At 40.3% G+C, this 20,588-nt stretch overlaps 1 protein-coding gene across 6 annotated transcripts in view; it reads left to right on the top strand.

The window, feature by feature from the left end:
- TULP4 (TUB like protein 4) overlaps positions 1-20,588 on the top strand; it is a 176,639-nt gene that overhangs the window by 98,032 nt on the left and 58,019 nt on the right. For all 6 annotated transcript variants that reach the window (XM_054819136.1, XM_054819130.1, XM_054819132.1 and 3 more), the window contains 2 exons: positions 18,373-18,501; positions 18,818-18,979. In XM_054819136.1, the coding sequence (XP_054675111.1) occupies positions 18,373-18,501; positions 18,818-18,979 (291 nt within the window). The remainder of the gene's footprint in view (positions 1-18,372; positions 18,502-18,817; positions 18,980-20,588) is intronic.

Raw genomic sequence — 20,588 nt, 5'->3', positions numbered from 1 at the left:
AAGCACTTTTGAAATCAAACCCTCTGGAGAAGGGAAAGCTATATATGCAAAAGAAAAAGGAGAAGAAACTAATTTCTGCTTAATTGCCAGAAGATAAGGTAATTCCAAAATGTTAGTGGAAAATGGTGATACTTGGCCTTCAAATGGCAAGCATAACACAAACCTACTGATTGGAATCAGTAAAATGGTATGGAAAAAACTCCCGCCCTACTTGAGAGTTTTAGGAAATCAATAGATAATAAATTGTGCGTATGCCTATGCAGTAATAATAACAGAATTTTAGAAAAACTAAATAGGCTGGCACGATTTCTGTTAAAATAGTGTTAACTAGCTGGATCACGAATGCAAATAAAACTATTAACTCTAGATGACTGGCTCATAGTTACAGTATCTGAGCTATCGTGGTTTCACTGCATAACAACAGACTCTACAGTGCATGAGTCTGCATCACATGGTTTTATTTTTAGTACTGATAAATCTAATATTTCAGGATCATGTGAGACTGGTAGTCAGGCTGGGCACCGGGGGTGGCTCAGTAGCTGCCTCTTCTGCACTCTCTCGCTCTCTGCTGAGAGACCCTGCCCAGGACTCCCCGACTCGTGCTCCTTACCCTCAGCAAAAGTGTCAGCTTTGGCAAACGGCGTGTTAAGAGCAAAATCATTTTTCAGAGTCCAAGTTTGAGATTTGGTGGCACACACAGTGTCAGGAGGATTGGGAGTGCGGTTGCAGGCCAGTCAGCATGCCTCTGCCATGGCTCATACAAAGCAGTGGGCAGGTGTCGGCATCATGGATACCATGGGCATAATAGGGTACAACAATGTTCTGCAGAAACATACTTTGAAGGAGTTACCATATAGTAATGGTAGCAAAGCGGGATATAACTGCAAGGATGCGGTTGATGCCGACATGGAAGTTTACTGAAAAACTTCTGGCTGGTGGGCTGTGCAGTTGGACCACAGAGCAGGACGAAGCAGTGATTGCCATGAGCCACGTGTCCACCTTCCAGCTGAGGCTCTGGGACAGGGGATGGCAGAGGCAGCTGGTGGCTGAGAGCTCCAGCTGTGGGATCCCTGTGCTCTGCTGTTCAGGGATGCTTAGCTGGATGGAGCCTTCTCAGCTCAGCTTCATCTCCGGTCCTGTGCTAGCTGAGCTTGGTCGTGAGTCAGTTCACCGGGGCTCCTTCACTCCTGTGTCTAAGCATTGTGGTACTTGATGGTCCATGTAGTATCCTTGAGTTCTCCGCAGAGTACTCTTTGGTACTCCCTAGAGGATTTTGTGTGGTAAAAATTACTCTTTGTTGGATCTTGGGTCCCATTTCTGACTCCATGTTGTTGATCTGTCCCCCTAACCTTCCATCTCCCTTTTTTTGGAGAGATCATATCATAACACCGATTTCTGTGTTATGATATGATCCACTCTGGACCACCTCATACAATTAGCTCCCTACCCCCTACCCCACCCCAAGATCACTAGCTACTTAGTAATATGAACAATTTCCAAATGGAGCTGTTTGATCATCATGCTAGTGATATCACCACTTTGTTACTGAAGGTTTCTGAAAAAGTGAATGACTCCTGGACTGTTTCGCTCCATCTGCTGTTCTTTAGGAGGACGTTGTACTCCGAGAATGCTAGCAGACTAACATTTCAAAGGGTAACAAGAGCACACACAGAGCAAAACTTACTGGAATGACTGATTACTTGCAGATCTGCATGCAGACATGAAAATAGCTGGCAGACCGTCTAGGCAGCCATCACCTATACCCCCAGCTTATAGATAGACACAAAAATTGTGATTTAATCATAGCCGTATAAAGACACAGATCATTCCCCTTCACCCTCATGCATAGAATAGGACTATATCTTTCTATCACCTGCTTATCGTACTGAAATAATATGCCTTTATTCCATATATGTGTGACACTTCAGCACTCAAGTGAGCTTTAAAGTGATACTGTTCTATAAAAAAATTAGAAAATGAAAATGATTTATTGTTGTGTTTATTAATAAAACACAATTCTGTTTCTGAAATTGCAGTTAATGAATAAGAAAATAGTGTTTTAAAAACAGAACCACTGAACTGCAATAACCACGTGTCGTGGTTTTACCCCAGCCGGCAGCTGAGCCCCACGCAGCCGCTCGCTCACTCCCCCCCATCGGGATGGGGGAGAGAATTGGAAAAGTTAAAGTGAGAAAACTTGTTGGTTGAGATAAAGACAGTTTAATAGGTAAAGCAAAAGCCGCATGCACAAGCAAAGCAAAGCAAGGAATTCATTCCCCACTTCCCATGGGCAGGCAGGTGTTCAGCCATCTCCAGGAAAGCAGGGCTCTGTCACGCGTAACGGTGACTTGGGAAGTCAAACGCCATCGCTCCGAACGCCGCTGCCTCTCCCCTCTCTCTTCCCCCAAGCTCCTTATAAACTGAGCATGACATCATATGGTATGGAATATCCCTTTGGTCAGTTTGGGTCACTTGTCCTGTCTGTGTCCCCTCCCAACTCCTTGTGCACCCCCAGCCATCCTGCTGGCAGGGCAGTGCAAGAAGCAGAAAAGGCCTTGGCCCCGTGTAAACACTGCTCAACAATAAGTCCATAGAACAAAAACATCTCTCTATTATCAACACTGTCTCCAGCACAAATCCAAAACATATCCCCACACTAGCTACTATGAAGAAAATCAACCCTCTCAGCTGAAACCAGGACACCATGTGTAGTCAGTTAACACTAAAAAAAAAAAAAAAGTCCCTGCAATATACCATCTAATGCTATGTGAAAATTTGTGTGAAGTCTTTCCAAAGATTGGCTTCATTCAGCTTTTTTTTTTTAAAGACTGTTCAACAATTTCTTTCATTGCTGAAAGCTTTACTTTATATTTAACCTAAAATACAGTTTCCTGAATATCATCCTGTTACTTACGGTAATATTTAATAAAGTCTTTTGTTCCTTGATTTTTCATTTCATTCCAGTACTCGTTGGACTTGCATGACTCCACTTGCATTTGTTTGGGTTATTATTTGCCTTTAATATCTCAAAACTTCAATTACCTTTTTTTTAACATTCTTAAAAGAGTTTAAATTACTTTAAAATCTGTTAAGTATCATAAAGAAAAGACACCAAGATTGTGCATAGAATGAAGACAAATATTTTCTTCGGCCCAGTCTGAAGTAACATCATTGCTGCTTGCTAAGGGGATGTCCAGTGGCAGTGTTTTCTGCTTTTGAAATTGAACTTCATAGAACCGTGGCAGTCAGAAAACACAGCCTGTAGCACTTGTGGGCAACCTCTTGGATTATGGCAGTGTTTCTTTAACAACACCTATGTTAAATCCATGTTGTATATTTACAGTTTTAAATACTACAGTGATGTTTGTTCCACAATTTCTTGCAGAATCTTGTCTTATTGCCTAATTCTTCTACTTAATATAAAGATGGGGGCCTTTTTTTTCCCCACAAACAAAAGCATCAGAAATGATGCAGATGAATAAATAATAAAAAACCCCAAAACAATGTTTATAAGTAAAATGCAGAATTGAGGGCAGGGAGAATGAGTTTACACTGCTACTTGTGTACACGGTCTAGAGTCCTTCTCTGGAAGTATCTAAAACATAGAGATAGGAGACTTAAACATGGAGAGTGTGCTGGCCTGGAGAGTAGGAAGAATGCTTTGTGGTGGGAGGAAAGCTGCAACGGCTTGGTATGGAAGGCTTGGTAGCACAGACATGGACGGGCTCTTAGGTGGGGTAGCACCGGCTCTCATGTAAACTTACTGCTTCAAACTTGTTTTCAGGTTGGTAACTCTCCAGCTCTTTAAGGGTGTTTGACAGAGATGTAGAAATTGTCCAGTCAAAATACATTGCTTAAATACTGTAACCTTTGATTTGAGATACAGTTTCATTTTTAATTTAGGAGGTTTTTCACTTTTGGAAAAATTTGATAGTCACCTGTCTCTGCTTCTTTGCTGTGCCTAGCCAGATTAGTTCTCATTTTCTGTAAACCTGAAAGAAGAGCTGTCTGCATTGAGGCTTTCATATGACAGGAGAGAGGGAAATGGTATCTAGATAACGTAGAGGCAGTACACAGACAGACTTGCCTAAATACAGTTCATTCCTTCACTCAGTTTTTGTCTCGGTCATATTCCAGATGCTCATCAGCAAGCGAGTGACTTGGGATAGAAAACATCTGCTTATTTTGCCTGGTGAAACTTTCTTAAGAATTTTACTGGGGAAAAAAGAGCAGAAATGTGTGTTGCTCTTACTGCTTTTCCTCTCTTTTTTGAGTGAACTGAAGGATCAACTATCTAAACTATAAAAATTACTTTCCAGTGATGCAGTGCTTAAAAGCTAGCTGGCTCAGGCTCTTGGATACAGATCAGACAACTTTCATCTCTAGTCTGTGGTTCATATACTGGCTGGGTTGTTAAAAGTTGAATATTGGTGGGTTTTGGTTTCCGATAAGCAAGTCAGCTTTAGCTCAGGTCCTTGAAAACTGCGTTCTGCACCTGAGGTAACCAGTATCTTTGTTAATATTTGCATTAGATGAGGTCAAGTATTGTCCTAGACAGTCAGGTGTGTGTTTCCTATCACCCTTATGGCCAACAATATGGTAATCTCACGGTGACCCTTACATCCCTTTAGGCTGCCCAGGGATTGCATTCCCAACCTGTAGTTCAGCCCCCTCGAGTGCTTTGAGCAAAGACAGTCATTTTACAGTTCTGTAGAGCTGGCCTTCCCTGCAGTGCTTTCCTAGCCTGCTTTTTGCTTTGTCTGCAAGGCTAGAAACTTCAAGGACTGTCCTTGTTCATAAACTGCAGTTCCAACAACATGAGGGTCCCTTCTGGTTGAGGCTTATTTATGCCACAGCAGTAAAAAGGAATAGCAGTGATTTGTGCTTTCCGGGGTTGTCCACTTTGCCTGTTGCAATCCTTGTATCCGAGTAGCTGATTGAACTCCTTATTTATAGCTCCCCTGTCTTCTCTGGGAAGTCAAACAAGTAAAATTATTGGTCACTTGGCCAACCGTATCATGGTACAGTTTTTATTTCATGAAGAAATAAGAAATTAAGATAAAACTGCTTACAGGGGTTTGCTCTGAATACAGTCTGTGCAGAACTGCAGGCCAGCCAAAAACAAGGATGACATTTTCAAAATCTGCTATTTGGCATTTTTAGAGTATGGCATTTCTTTAGCTAGTGTTCACATTGTCAGAAGTTTGTATTGTATCAGTTGCAAATTAGGTGGGCCAGTGTGTCTCAAGCCTGAATCAGAGCCTGCATGGGGGGTAATATATGGTAACAGAGTAATTCTTGCTAGGTATCTGTTGTCTTATTTATTGTAATACACTAAACTGGATGTTTTGCATGTAAATATTGTAATTTTTAGTTATTTATATTGTTAATTTAGATTCTCCTTTTTGTACCTTTCTGTCCCGAGAGGTGCAGGTGCTGAGTGGCTCTTCTGCCCTTTCTGCAATCCCTGTTTTACTGCCCGGTCCCTCCCTGGCATCGTTTGCCTTGGAAGTAGACACTATTTCATTTTCCATTGTGTTTTCTATGTCCATCTCGGCAATTATACAGTCGCCTCAGTAGCTGCCCCAAATGCCACTAGCTGAACCCACTCAGGGGCAGCCGGCAGGCGAGGAGGGTTCAGGTGGTGGCCTCATGGTGGAAGCTAAAGCGGGCGTCCTACCTTTGCAAAGTAATGTGGTGGAATTTCATCATTCTCACAAAAGGGTCAGGGATGCACAGTCTCTGTGGGTCATGCAAAGACAGTCCAGGCAGTCCAATGAAGATTATGCAAACGTTTTCTGTTCTCAGTTTCCATGACTAATTTACGGTCACCGATATTCCTCAGATGGCCCGAAATGTTCTACAATTGCGTGTAACTCACATAGAGGTCTTATGGTTGGACTTGATGATCAGGATAACGATAGTTGAGTATTTCTTTGGGAATTGGGAATAGTAAAGTAGTCCCACTTCAGCAGTGAAATGCCCAGCTATACCATTTGTCTCCAGTCTGCCTTATAACTCACCTTAATTAGATTAGTGCACAGCTATTATCACCTGGGAAGTGTTAATAGATTTGAAGTGCTGATCAGTGCTCTTACTCAAGTTTGGATTATTTTTACTTCCTTGTGTTTGAAAAAAAAAAAAAAATAAGGTTGAAGTATTGTAGCTGTCAGAAATAATCACGCTTAGACAACACTTTTTGACACTTGTCTCTGAATTTTAAGGTCTTTTCTGTGTACATTGCTGACAAAACCTAAGTTTTTAGTGCAGTTCTTAAAGGGTGGAGTTCGTCTCCATGGAGAGGACTTGCACAAAGCGTACACTGCAGTCAGGTCCCATATAAGGCTTGTTTGGAGGACTGTTACAGTCATTTCAGCTAAGCAGGTGCAAGCTAAGTTATAGTCTACCCTGTAAAACCATCAAGAGAGTCATTGGCTGGCTTCTGATTATAAAATCTCTACCACAAATGCTAATGATGATATTCAGAAACCTGGAAAAATATTAGTTGCCATGCTGTATGAGTTTGAATGTCTGATGAGCAAAAAAAATTATATTACCTTAGTATATTTGATACAGACAGACTTAGTATATTTGATATGGGCAGATCCTCAGTATGTGGTCATGAGACACCATTATTTTTCTGACACTTCTCAGAATAGACTCCAGAAGGTGAAGAACTTGTGTTATGTCCTTTCTCTGTGTTAACTAACACAGTTCTATTAAGAAAAAAAAAAAAATTACATTTTTATGAATTTCCTTTAAAGTTTTCTAGTAGTACAAGTGGGGTTTTTTGCCTTGAATAATATTATTGTGCATGCATATATACATGTAAAGCAATAAAATTATATTTCACTATTATATGAACACTTTGTCAGGAATTTTTAATGGCCAAACTGGGAAGATCAAGTATAAGAGAGTGTCCCTCTGTCATAGTCACTTCACTGACTTTTTCCAGCAATTCATTAGCCTGGGGGTATTCCCAAACAAGATAGCATTTACAAGGTAGAAAGATACTATGGGAATTCCTAAGTAGCTGCTGTTGAGAAAGCAGAGCAGAGGTGGTTCATTTTGAGTAGAAATGGTTTTCAATAATCTTTATTGTTATCCTATCTCCTCTGGTTTTTGGGGTTTTTTTTAATTATTTGGTGATCCATCATTTTGGGTATAATACATGGTTCCAAACAGCATTTTGTCCTTAATTGCATATTTTTAAAAAGAAGAGACAGAATAAAAGCAATAGGCTCTGCTACAGAGTGTCTGTGTCTCTGCATCAAATATTTTTCTGTATTTCTAGCCAGGGAAAAAAGAAAGAATTTTGAATCTGTCTTATGTGGGGTGTTTTTGTTGTTTTTTCCCCTCCTCTCCTTGGAACCTCTAACAAAGATGTGTGTGGTCTCTGAATTCGTATATGGTGATGATGCATAAGTGGATGTCAGTGAGTGTTATTCTTCTTTTTAAAGCTAGAGGTTCATTTACACTGAGCTTCTTATACACAGCCCAAAAAGTGAATGTAAAGGTGAAGGTTGTAAAATGGTCCTGATTTATACCATCTGTAATACAATTCTGTCAGACCTTAGTGAAATGAGCATTAGGCTCATGTACTTTTAATTTAATGTAGGCTAAATATCAGAGAATTTTAAATCTGGTGCTTTTTTTCTTGTGGGAAAATATTTGACCGTAGATGCTCCAACTCAATGAACTGCCAACTTTGCACAGTTATTGCATGTGTCTTATTTTTAACAGCAACGGACCTTTCCTAATGGTGTTCATCAGTGATTTGCTAGAGAGTGGGAACTATTTTGCTGTGGGTATTTTGGTCTTAAGGTAAAACGGTTGTTCATCTTTAGATAGAATAGTGCTCTCTCCTTTCTTTATATGGTGTTTTTATCTCTACGGCAACTAGAACAAAGCAAAATCTTTCTTCCTATAAAGGAAGGCGATGGAAGTGCTATTTTATCTTTTGCTCATCCTTATCAACATTCAGTTTTGATTTATTTTTAGTGAACTTGGGCTTGCCTCTGCACTTCTAGGAAGTATATGTGGGCAATTAAACAGAAGGATCTTGCAGGAATGGTTAAGGACAGGAAGACCATTGATAAGAGACAGAGGTAGTAAAGTACATGCTATAAATGAGTTTCCCTCACTGGAAGTGAGCATGGCATAACTCTTTTGTAGAGTTCTCTGTGGAAACAGTTATCTTTTCTGTGAAAGAGCTTTTGGAAGTTCTTTGTGAAGGTAAAGGAGTCAAAAGCAGACCATACTCCTTATCACTGTCACTCCACTGGCTGTGCGATGGGAGATGAGCGGACCTCCACCCATTTCCCTTCCAAGAACATAGTGTGCAGATCTCTCGTGCATATGGGTGATTGACTTCAGGCCTTTACTCTTTTCATGCCTTAAGTATTTTCCTTCAGGTTATACCCAACTATTTTCTTTACTAGCCTTTGAAGGAATAGTTAAGAAACTTATTCAAATGAGAACTGGTAGCCAGATACCAACATCTTGTCATCCACGTAAGGTTTATATCGTCTGTCGTGTCTGTTTCTCGCATGCAATTTCCAGTTCTGAGAAGTGACCCGTCAAAGATCTTTAGGTGCCCAAACACATTTATGGGATATGCCTTGGATAGAGCTAATGTCTGTTGTTTGGGGTTTTTTTTAAATGTCCCCTACAACTGTAGTTCTTTAAAGGCACTGTTAAACATGGTGATCCCAAAGTGAAAAGGGTAATTCCTTTGGAACTGGCCCTGGGAACCACTTCATTTGTAGGAGCATAACACTTCATCTTTGGTACCTTTGAGGAGTATTGGGGATGCTTTCCTCTAAGGTAGGTGATCAGATGGCATGTTTGTGTTCTGTGAACACGTAAAGTGGTAACATGGCAAATCCTTGGGATTAATAGACTTTGGGAGTGTGTTTCTTAAAATGAAGTGCATGACTTAAGGAATGTGGAGAGATTTATAAAGCTTTAGAACCTTTCTGAGTTCTCATCTTGGCAGTTTACTATCAAGGCTCCTAAATGTATTCAGTGAGATGTTGACAGTCTAGGTATTTTTAAGACATCATCTTACTCACACTAAGTACAGTCCCTCCTCAAAGTAGCTATCAAAACAAGTTTTTCTTGTAGTTACCTATTTGTCAAAATCATCCCCTAGAGCTTTTAAAGGTTGGACTGCCTTCCATTGGGGATTGGATGCCAACTGTATGATACCTTTCAAAAATAGGTATATGTGGTGGGTTGGATGCCAACCTCAAGATACCTTTTAAAAATAGGCATGTGTGGCATTCGCCTGCAAAGCAAATAGGCAAAACTTGCTAGGGAGCATCAACGCTCTTCCCAGTGGGTGAGCAACCGCATTATTACTTGCAGAGGGTACCATCCACTCACACGGAGAGCGAGGGAGTGCTGGGTGAATGGTTATGTCCACTGCGCTCACTCAGAGGGTTTTTGCTGGTAAACTGCACTGCTCCTACCTGGCCTTTGCTCTTTCTGCAGCTGAGCAGATGACTGGAGTCGTTATCAGCCTGGTGCCTGCTCTGAGCGTTATGAAAACAAATGCCAAGGAGAAAGGGGAGAAAAATGAGAACACTGAACAAAATTCATAAGATGTTGAACAAAATGGCACAGAGCTTCTAATGTATCGCTACATTGTACTTAACTTTAGACCTTACCTGAGGTGTTTGAGTTAGGGATGTAGTTGCTTTGGAGTAGATTTTCACATGAAAGCCGAAGGGAAGTCTATGGTCAGAAGAAGTGTGGTGGGTTGACCCTGGCTGGGGACCAGGTGCCCACCAGAGCCACTCTATCGCTCCCCTCCTTCACTAGACAAGGGAGACAAAGTATAACAAAAAGCTTATGGGTCGAGATAAGGACAGGGAGAGGTCACTCACTAATTATCGTCACGAGCAAAACAGACTGAACTTAGGAAATCCATCGAATTTATTACTAAGCAAAACAGAGTAGAGGAATGAGAAATAAAATCAAATCTTAAAACACCTCCCCCCACCCCTCCCATCTTCCCGGGCTCAACTTCACTCCCGGCTTCAACCTCTGCCCCCCGCAGCGGCACAGGGGGATGGGGAATGGGGGTTATGGGTCAGTTCATCACATGTTGTTTCTGCTGCTTCTTCATCCTCAGGGGGAGGACTCCTCTCATCGTTCCCCTGCTCCAGCATGGAGTCCCTCTCATGGGAGACAGTCCTTCACAAACTTCTCCAATGTGAGTCTCTTCCACGTGGTGCAGACCTTCAGGAGCAGGCTGCTCCAGTGTGGGTCCCCCACGGGGTCACAAGTCCTGCCAGCAAACCTGCCCTGGCGTGGGCTCCCCTCTTCACGGGTCCACAGGTCCTGCCAGGAGCTTGCTCCAGCATGGGCTTCCCATGGGCCACAGCCTCCTTCAGGTGCCTCCACCTGCTCCAGCATGGGGTCCTCCACGGGCTGCAGGTGGAATCGCTACACCCCCTCATCCTTCCTCCATGGGCTGCAGGGGGACAGCCTGCCTCACCATGGTCTTCACCAGGGGCTGCAGGGGGATCTCTGCTCCGGCGCCTGGAGCTCCTCCTCCTCCTCCATCTGCACTGACCTTGGTGTCTGCAGAGTTTCTTACATCTTCTCACTCCTCTCTCTGGCTGCAAAAACTCTCTCCCTCTAAGTATTTTTCTTCTTCTTAAATATGTTATCACAGAGGCGCTGACTGGCTTGGCCTTGGCCAGCGGCGGGTCCATCTTAGAGCCGGCTGGCATTGGCTCTATCAGACACAGGGGGAGCTTCTAGCAGCTTCTCACAGAAGCCACCCCTGTAGCCCCCCCACGGCCAAAACCTTGCCACACAAACCCAACACAGAATTGGACCTTTCAGGTCCGGTAAGGTCAGCACCTTCTCACTGGCCCAGCCTTACCTCTGATTTCAGTTAGCACAAGGTTAGGGCCCCAGCTGACACAGATCTCATGCTTAGCGTATTGATGTTACACAATGAAATCAGATTTCCAGTTAAAAAAAAAAAAAGAAAAGGCTATTCAAATCTGGTCTGGATTTTCTTCTTGTGTTTTAAAACCCCGTAGTTAGTAAAACCCTGTAGTTAGTAGCTTTCATATGGTCTCTCACAAGAATGTTGTTACATTTATTTAAATAGTATTTATAGAAATTGAAGCTCCTTGTCAAAGAGCAGAAAAAACAAGATGGCAGCTGCTGGCAGAGTAATACACTTTTTTTGAGGGAAAAAGTAGGGTCCTGGGATAAAGCGGCAGACCTCTAATGTACGAGCGGCCGTGGAAGGCGCTGCCCGCAGCAGCAGCAGCCGAACCCCTCCGGGGCTGTGAGCAGCTGCCGTGCCGTGGGTGCGTGTCACCAGTGACCGCGGCTTCTCCCGCAGCAGGGCTAAGGTTCATTAAAGGACATCCATCCCTGAGATAGCTGGAGGCCATTCCAGTCCTTACAGGAAGAGAGTTCATTTTCTTATTATGTAGACTAAACAAACAGAATTTGGATGGTGTTTTCTGTCTCCACGAATTCGTTCACCGTTCCTTTACCCACTGTGTAACATGCAGCCCCTGTTGCAAGTTGACAGTTTTTCTCAAGAAATGTAGACACTATTATAAATTTGCCATTCTTTAGCTGCAGCGCAATTTTTGTTATTAATAGCAGTAGCTTCTTCTTAATAATGTTTCCTTGATGGGTATCGTACCTTGGAAACTGACAGCTCCGTATGCAAACGAAGCACTTCCACCCCGGGTGTAATGTCTCTGGAAACAAAAAGTCAAAGCTCCGCGGGTGTGGGAGAGACAGGGACTGTATCATTAGAGAATGCAATCTAAGACAAGTAGGACAGGAAGATGAGTGTGCCAGCCCAGGAGAGGTGAACTAGCTGTCTACCATACCTGCTGATTTTTTTTGTCTAGTGTTATTAGTAGGAAGAATACTTATGTGATGCTCTTTGTCTGCGTTATTGAATTAGTTTGAATGGAGAGAATTATCATGGCATTATTGTCATGGCAAGAAATGAAGGTCATAAGCGAAGATGAAAATTACAGTTGCAAACAATCTGTTTGCATCATGAGAAATTAGGAGAGAGAAACTTGAATAGCCTTTATTTTTAAAATACTAATATTTAAAAAAATAGTTAAACTTCACGTTTCATTGAACTAAATGTACGCAGAACCATTTAGAATCAAGCATTGGTTATAGGTAAAGTATAGTGAGAAACAACAGCTTCTTAACTGCAACCCTACTGCTTATTCTGGGCCCCTGTCGTCTCTTATAATTACATTTTCCTTATAAAAATCTGCTTTAGTTAACTAACTTCAAGTCAAAAAATGTACAAAGTTGGCAGACTTTCCTCAAGGATTTAATAGGGATGTGTGTACATGCGCACACTCATGTTATAGGTATGTAATGTACATACATATTATATGTATATATCTATGTCTGTATATTATGTAGAGACACTGAACTGTATTAGCAAGTAAAGGTTGTTACTGGTTTCTCTGATCTCTTTTCTGTTTCTTTTCTGTTCCCCACTGTACGCTCATCTTTTTTCTTTGATAAATGTACTTACACATCTCTTCATCTTTGTTGCCATTAATCAACCATAATGTGTGCCCATGTGTTGCACATACTATATGCACTATATGCATGTATTTCTCTGTACTCATAACCATGAGTGAAGGTCAAGCTACTTATTAGGGGATTGCACAATAGCATCGCTTGATACAGCAAATAGGTGATGCTCAGTGATCCTAGGTAGATTTTCCAGTCCCCTTTTCCCATGCTTTGTTTCAACCCTTATATGTTCCTTTAAAAACTTAAGTACTTTCCTAAAAGCACAAGATCGGAAGAAGCCTTCAGACCGACTGAGTCCTGTACTCTGCTACTGTAGGCAATAGCCTTATCTCCTTTATTAGTTTTTTTATTTCTGTCCTAGGAATAGTTAGGTCTTTTGCCATGGCTCCTTGGAAGATGGATTCATGTCAGCACTTTCAATAGCATCAAAAATGTAGCATGATTTATTGGGGCGGGAGGAGGCCGGCAATTGCGTAGAATATTGTGTTGTATACGCTCAATGGGAGTTATAATGCATTAAATCCTGTGCACCCTGCAAAGATGCCCAGTTCACTTGTAGTTTCAGATAAAGGAATGTGGCTTTCCAGGTGTAGCAAATTGTGCTGTAATCAAATATTTGTCGTCAACCATTCTCTACTTTTTATTGCTGCCATAGTCTGTCTGCAAGCAGATCTCCATAGCGTATGTGAACATGAATGCTGGAGAAGACCTCTGTCTTCAGAGAATATGCCTGCTCCCCAGTAAAATGGATGGAAGATCGGAGATAAAAAAACATTACTCACTGTGACTCACTACAGCATAGCATAGTTTCCTTTCAGTAATAAAATCTATCTAAATTTGGTAAGGAACTCAAGGAACTAATTGCCCTAGATATTCACTGGTTTGGGTTTTTTTTCTAGACGTTTGTCCTTTGCCTCTCTAGCACTTAGGTACCATGTGTTTTAGGGACTACAGAGATAAGATTTCAGTAATGACTGTTGTATAGTATTCTAGATGAAGTACTTCTGCTGTTGGAAGATTGATTAGTATCATATTTTCAGTCATCTCTTTCGAAAACTGTAATGAAATTAGAAATAGCAAAAGCTCTTAGAATGCTTTGGATTTTAGCAGTCTTGTATTGTGTTAGAAAATGTGAAAAAATTAATAAAAGTGTCAATAGCATGTATTGAATTTAAATCACCAAACCTGGTTTCTGTTGGGAAGAGGTCACATTTACTATAAATCACATATGTGCTACTCCAAAAATTGCAGTTACTCAAAATTTCCTGTCTAAGATTTTAATAAATAATAACATTGCCAGCTGCATGATGGTCTTTCTGTGGCAGTGTCTTTCTAAGAAACTTGATGATCTTCCGGTCCAGACACTGATTGGACTTTGTTTTGTTATTTGCAGTAGTGGAGCAAAAAGCATTAGAGTGAATGAAAATGGAAATTTTGAAGCATAATTAAGTAATCTTTTTTAAAAAAAAATTGTTGTTTTTTTCAATTAGAGTAATACAGATATTTCCTTTGCCACAAGACAAGGCCTTTTCCAAATGGAGCATCTGTGAAGATGAGAAGTACGGGGAAGTAACTGAGGTTCATAACCTATAATTTATGTTTACAGAACATTTTTAATGGAGAAATGTTATCTATTATTTCATTCTTGATTAGACTGTAGTAATGGAAGTGAATGCACGGGTTCATCTCCCAACTGTAAGTTAACAGTATTTTCCCTTTTAATTTTATACATAAAGAAGTTTTTTAATGTTGAGAATAACAAATCCTCACATATCCCTAGTTTGTGATTGTTGTGGTTTAACCCAGCAGGCAGCTAAAACAACCACACAGCCGTTTGCTCGCTCCCCCCACAGTGGGATGGGGGAGAGAGGTGAAAAGGGGTGGAAAAAAAAAGGTTAAAACTTGTGGGTTGAGATAAATACAGTTTAACAGGACAGGAAAAGGCGGTGGTGGTGGTGATGATGATGATGATTGTTATTGAACATACAAAACAAGTGATGCACAGCACAGTTACCATCCGAAGCCGATGCTCAGCTAGTTCTTGAGCCAACTGTCTCCCAGCCCACCCCTCAGTTATATACAGAGCATGACATCATATGGTATGGAATATGCCTGTGGCCAGTTGGGGTCAGCTGTCCTGGCTGTGTCCCCTCCCAGCTCCTTGGGCACCCCCAACCTTCTTGTTGGCAGGGCAGTGTGAGAAGCTGAGAAGTCCTTGACTGCTTGGCATCAACTGAAAACATCAGTGTGGTATCAACATTATTCTCATCCCAAATCCAAACCACAGCACTATGCCAATGGCTAGGAAGAAAATTAACTCTATCCCAGCTGAACCCAGGACAGTGATGAAAATAATTTTTAAAGGTTTTATTTTTTGCTGATTCTGCTGTGTTTGCAGCATTATAGTACTGCAGTCAGTTCTTGGGGAGAGTGTCTAGCACCTTTAGGATTAATTAAATTTAATTTCTGAAAATCAAGTTGACAGTTAAAACAGAGCTATTGAAGCTGCTGAATGTTCCACTTTTGAAACAAAGTTTTCACCATTATGCATTGCATAAAAAAGAAAACATAAGACCCTGATTCAAAAGCTCATTGAACTTAATGGAGAGCATCCTGTTTGGCGGCGATACGTTGGCCTTTACATTGTACTTAATGTATTAGTCCACGAGTTTCTTGAAGTTTTATTCATGGGAGATCATTTCCTATATGAGATACCAGCTTAGAAGCTGATTAATGTCTGTGATACAAATTTTTTCTAGAGTAAAGCAAACACGATTTGTGATTTTTATAGTATTTAAAAAAACCACAAACAACAAGCCAGCCAAATAATTAGGCAATATACAAAGGCTGTGTGGACCACAAATACTCCACAGATTACTTTCTTTGGCACACCAACATTTTTGCGCTTTCAATGCAAGATAAAACAGTTTAGTCCTTCAGTACCTGTGTGAAGATGCTAAGTAGGAAGCAGAAGTAAAAATGGGTCCCCTGTGAGTTGAAGCTGTTAGTGAAAGCAATGATATCTTTGCGTTTATGGGTTAGCAATAAAATTCCTCTTTGCAGAGAGGTAATTCAAGCTTATGCGTTATTTAAGTGTGCTATCAATGGGGTATGTTTTCATATGCTTTGCATTTTAGCCAACATAAAAGCCAAAAGTCATTTTAATTCTTAGGGTAATACTTCTTTCTTTCTTTATCTCTGCTTCAGTGTGTTATGAAAAATTAAAAAAAAATAAATTGGAAATATTCAAAGCAGCTGTGGAATCCGCACCTGTAGTCGGTTGTTAAATGTAAATGATGGAAGCATCTTCTAAAATGACCTCATAAAATGATAACATTTACTCTGTGTTTGAAGTTGAATTTTCAAATTACAAATTTGCTTCCTTCTAAGCATGTAATCAGAAGGCATATAAAATCATTGTCTCATTTTCATTTGTGACTGTGAAGCAGTAAGTTTATTTTGGAAGTTACTAATTTGTATCTAATTGGGATGGAGAGAGGGATGCTCTGGTTAACTTTGTTTACATTCAAATATATCCTTGGATGTTTTATCAAATCCAAAGAAAGGCCATTTTGTACAAAATTTGAATGAAAAGGTATCTTCAAGTTTTAACAAGATTCCTATTTAAAATAGAAAAGAGACAAATGACTTCAAGGCAACTTGTCACTTGGCCAATAATTTGTATCATTAAGTCAGCTTGTATGTTGAATCTATAAAATCGTACGCTCGTCTCAAATCTTTGTCAGACAAAACAGGGCAATTTTAAGATAGATAGCAGCACCTTTGATGGTGTTAGTTAAAAAACATGGTACTTGAACTATTAGTTTTATCTTTTGCTCCTGAATTTTCTCCAGCAATATATTCTGTCTGATCTATGAAATGTCCAACATGGGTGCTGTCTAAGCATTAAAGGCCTGATTTTCAGTGGTGATAAGTACCTTCCACCCTATTAATAGGCATCCTTAGCCTTAGCAGCTCCCAACCTTAAAGGCTGGGGTGAAGATTTTTCTGTGTTATCCTTGTGATACATATGGGGGTTTCTTCACTTCTTTTGTAATACTGTTAGACATTACTGGCAAGTACAGTTACCTCATTGTGTTTTGCCTAAGGAAGGATGAAATGATGGTTTTGTGCATGGAGTTACATGAAATAGAAAACAAAATTTTGAAAAATCTGTGCTGGTCTTGCGTAGATGAAAAGGACAGAGTGAAGCTTCTACCAAAGTACAGCTGCTTGTATTAGTATATTGGAATATTTTATTTACTGCTCGTCCAAAAAAAAAAAAGCGATGTGTGATATAATCCATCTAGTGGCATGATACAATTCACCTGACTGGAGACAGGACTTGTGACTTGGAGTGCAGCTGCAAGGTTATAATCAAGCAGAAGCAAGTGTTTTTCTGCAAAATCTCAATGGGATTCTTCTTAGCTGCTTAACATCAGAGAGGTGGTTTGTCATACTCACTTCTCCCCAGAATCTTCACGTATGCATGAAGAAACAGTTGTTTAATTGTTCAAGGGTTGATGCTTCGGACTGGTGAGCTCCACTCATGTACACGTTCTGGGGTTCTGACCCTTGACACTCTGAATAAATGTAGCGCTCACTAAATAAGCGTAAGATCATCCTTCTCCAGCTGTCAAGTTTAGGTTTCAGGTATGCGTGTTTATATCCTAATTCTGAAAATGACTGCTGACTTCATTGTGAATGTGGTGGGTCTGTCTAGTCAGAGCTCATCTTAGGACTAGTATCTTTAGGAGCATCAGTCCATCTCTGTAAACAGCAAAATATATTTCAGGAAAATTTCTTTCTGTCTCTTTTAGATGATTGATTATCTATTTAGATTTATGAAAAAACATCATTAGAGCTGGATGCCCATTTAGTAGTAAAATAACACTCTACTGATTGACTATTTAAAATATGTTTTCTTTGTTTGCATATGCTGAGTCTCAGTAAAGTAACTGGGGGGAATCTCCTTGTGTATGAACATGAGCGTCTTGTATATCTGCATGTTTTTGAAATAAAACTAATTTGGAAAAAAGTTTTTAAGAAAAAGTCACTAACAGAAGGTAAATGGTTTTACAGCTAATTTCTACTTCAAGCACTAGGATAACATGTTTTTTTCAGTTCTTTACTGAGGTCTTAAGAGATACTGTATTTGTTAAATTCATATTAATTAGAAATGAGAGAGCAATTTGGTAGGTTTAGACTTGATTAGATTCTCCAGAAAAGCCCAGATAGCTGTAATGCGGAGAGAAGAGCCTAAAACGGCTTTGTATTCCTTCTGCAGGTAGTAGCAAAGCAACTTTTCTATGAAACTTCTATCGTTTAATAATTTGGGATGCTCAGATTTTGTTCATGTCACTATTGATATGAGTATTCAAATTCAGTCTGATGCTGATGCATGCAACTTCATTTGAAGTCAGCAAGAGGTGACGATTTGACGTAGAGTCTGAGAGTCTGAGGTTATGGTGTGGGAAATCATTTGAAAGGGTGTTGGATGTTCTGTACAGGGCCTCCCATTTGCCGCTTCTGTAATGAAATCCAGTGTACAGTATGTTTTTCTTGAAAGCATGCAATACCTTCCAAAAATGCCTGATGGTGAGAGATTGTGCATTTCCTGACAGCCATGACAAAACGATTCCAGCTGCTCTAGAGAGGCGCCTAATGCTGTGCTGAAAATTGCTGTTTTGTACATCTTCAGGATTTAAATGTGGTGATGTTTATTTTGCAGTATTGTTTAACTGGTTCTTGTTAAATAGTTGTTAGCACAACATGCAGTTTTGGTAATGCTGTTTTTGTTTGTAATCTTTTAAGGTTGTGCTGGTGAGATGGAACGAACCATTCCAGAAATTAGCAACCTGCGATGCAGATGGAGGAATATTTGTGTGGATACAATATGAAGGCAGATGGTCTGTGGAGCTTGTGAATGATCGGGGGGCACAGGTTGGTATGCTTGTTTTCTCTGCAGTTGAGAGTGATCAAGTCCTGAGAGGCCAAATGAAGAGGACAATGAATGGTCCTTTATATCTTTTGAAAAGCACAGGAGAAAATGGAACATTTCTTTACTGAAAGGAACATGCAAGAAGTGTCACAAAGACACTTGGCAAGGACAGTTGCTGTATCCAATAGCCGTGACATCAGAGTTACAACTGGGCTAACAGTTGCCCTGTCTAATTCCGTGCAGTGCTAGTTGTTATTAAAACAAGAAAAAATTGCTGCGTGGCCCATATATCTGTTTTCTTGTCTTTGGTATGTTAAGGTAAGCGACTTTACATGGAGCCATGATGGGACTCAAGCACTTATCTCCTACAGAGATGGATTTGTGCTGGTTGGTTCAGTCAGTGGACAAAGACACTGGTCTTCAGAAATAAACTTGGAGAGTCAGATCACCTGTGGCATATGGACTCCAGATGACCAACAGGTAATGGGGCTTTTAGAGGTATTAATTGTATTGCTTCGATATGCTATAGAATACACCTCTTAAAAAGTCGTTAAATAAAATGGTCACTTTGTAACAATAGTTTCCCTCAAAACTGGTGCTCCCACAGATAACGAAAATTTAATTTGTCCTGTCATTCTCATTAGGCAAATATGATAATGTACCAAGTTCACACTGATTCACATGCAGTCTTAGTCAAAGTTTGTTGTTCGAGACAGGAAACTGTAATTATACCCCTAATTTGTTGATACAGCTATCTTGAAAATGCATTTGAGCAGAGATAGAGCCTGGACTAGTAAACATCTGACTGTTCATTTCTCTATACAACTGTCCAGTCTGCACTTGCAGCCAAAGCAGTTCCAGTGACAGAGGTGGTTATGTTTCCCTTCACATGAGCAAATGGATCCAATTGATAGAGCATCAGAGAGACCTCTCAGCCTTATGCAAACAACATAATTTAAAAGAAGGCCATTTTTCCAACCGTTGAGTCCAAAACTTGCTGAGCTTTGAAAAAGCCAGTTTAAAAATTCTTCGTTACTGTTTTTCTAATGAAGCATATGATATCAGTCACACCACCATTTATAGCAGGTCTTGAGCTAGCCCATAGGTTTCATTCGCAGAATTTACAAAGGCCCTTTGCCATCCAGTGTTGATCTTACTAGAACGGTCTTTCATTCTACATGCTTGCTGTCATTATGGTTAATGTCTGTCTCATATAATACTGAAAGAAATGATGGGTGTAGAACAGGGCAAAGAGAAACTGTGTTGTGATCACAACTGGATTCTTTACCTTCCTTCATTTTACACCGCCATGAAAAGGTACTGGTTCAATGCTCAAGGTACCACTGACTTTAATTTAGAATACTATAAATCCATACAAGATACAGTTATTTTGGGAATTGCTAGTGGAATATAATACCACTAATAATATGCATTTCTGCAGCAGCATCTAATAATTTTAGAGTGCTCTGCAAAGAATAATGAATTAATTATTGCAGCACGGCTCTTTAAAGCCAGAGAGTCTAACTGCCTCTTTTTTAATCTGGGGAAATGTAAGTCTTGACAATAAATAATTTACTGAAGATCAAGGGGAGAAGACAAGCTGCAGAAGTAGGAGGGGAAACTAAGATCTAATAGCTCTCATTCCTATGTTTTAAACATGAGGCTACCCCATTTGTGTGATACTCAGTTGTTGCTGCTGTATTTGGAAATATCTTCACTTGAGTGTTTAATTCGGGGCGACTGACTGCCTTCAATTTAGCCAATGTTTGTACTTTCTAATCTGGATGCTCCATAAGTGCTTATTCCAGAAAACAAACACTTGTTCAGTGTCCAGATAAGCACATTTGAACATAATGGCCAATTCCATCTGGGTGAAAGTCACTTGCTTGAGAAACTCACTGAAATAGAGACCAAAACCAGCCATGAGCTCGCTGTTGCACTGCACTGTTCTCCTAACTATGGGGTGTGCGTGTTGAGTGATGATGGATATTTGTACTCCTCTCCAGAGCTGGTGGAAGGAAGCAATCTTATAATATGTATTTAGACGTTTTTGTCCTTGGAGGCACAAGGAAATATGATTCACTGAGGT

This window comes from Grus americana, chromosome 3 (assembly GCF_028858705.1).
Source record: "Grus americana isolate bGruAme1 chromosome 3, bGruAme1.mat, whole genome shotgun sequence".
NCBI classification, from domain to species: Eukaryota; Metazoa; Chordata; class Aves; order Gruiformes; family Gruidae; genus Grus; species Grus americana.
This window is presented reverse-complemented; position numbering and strand designations above follow the sequence as displayed.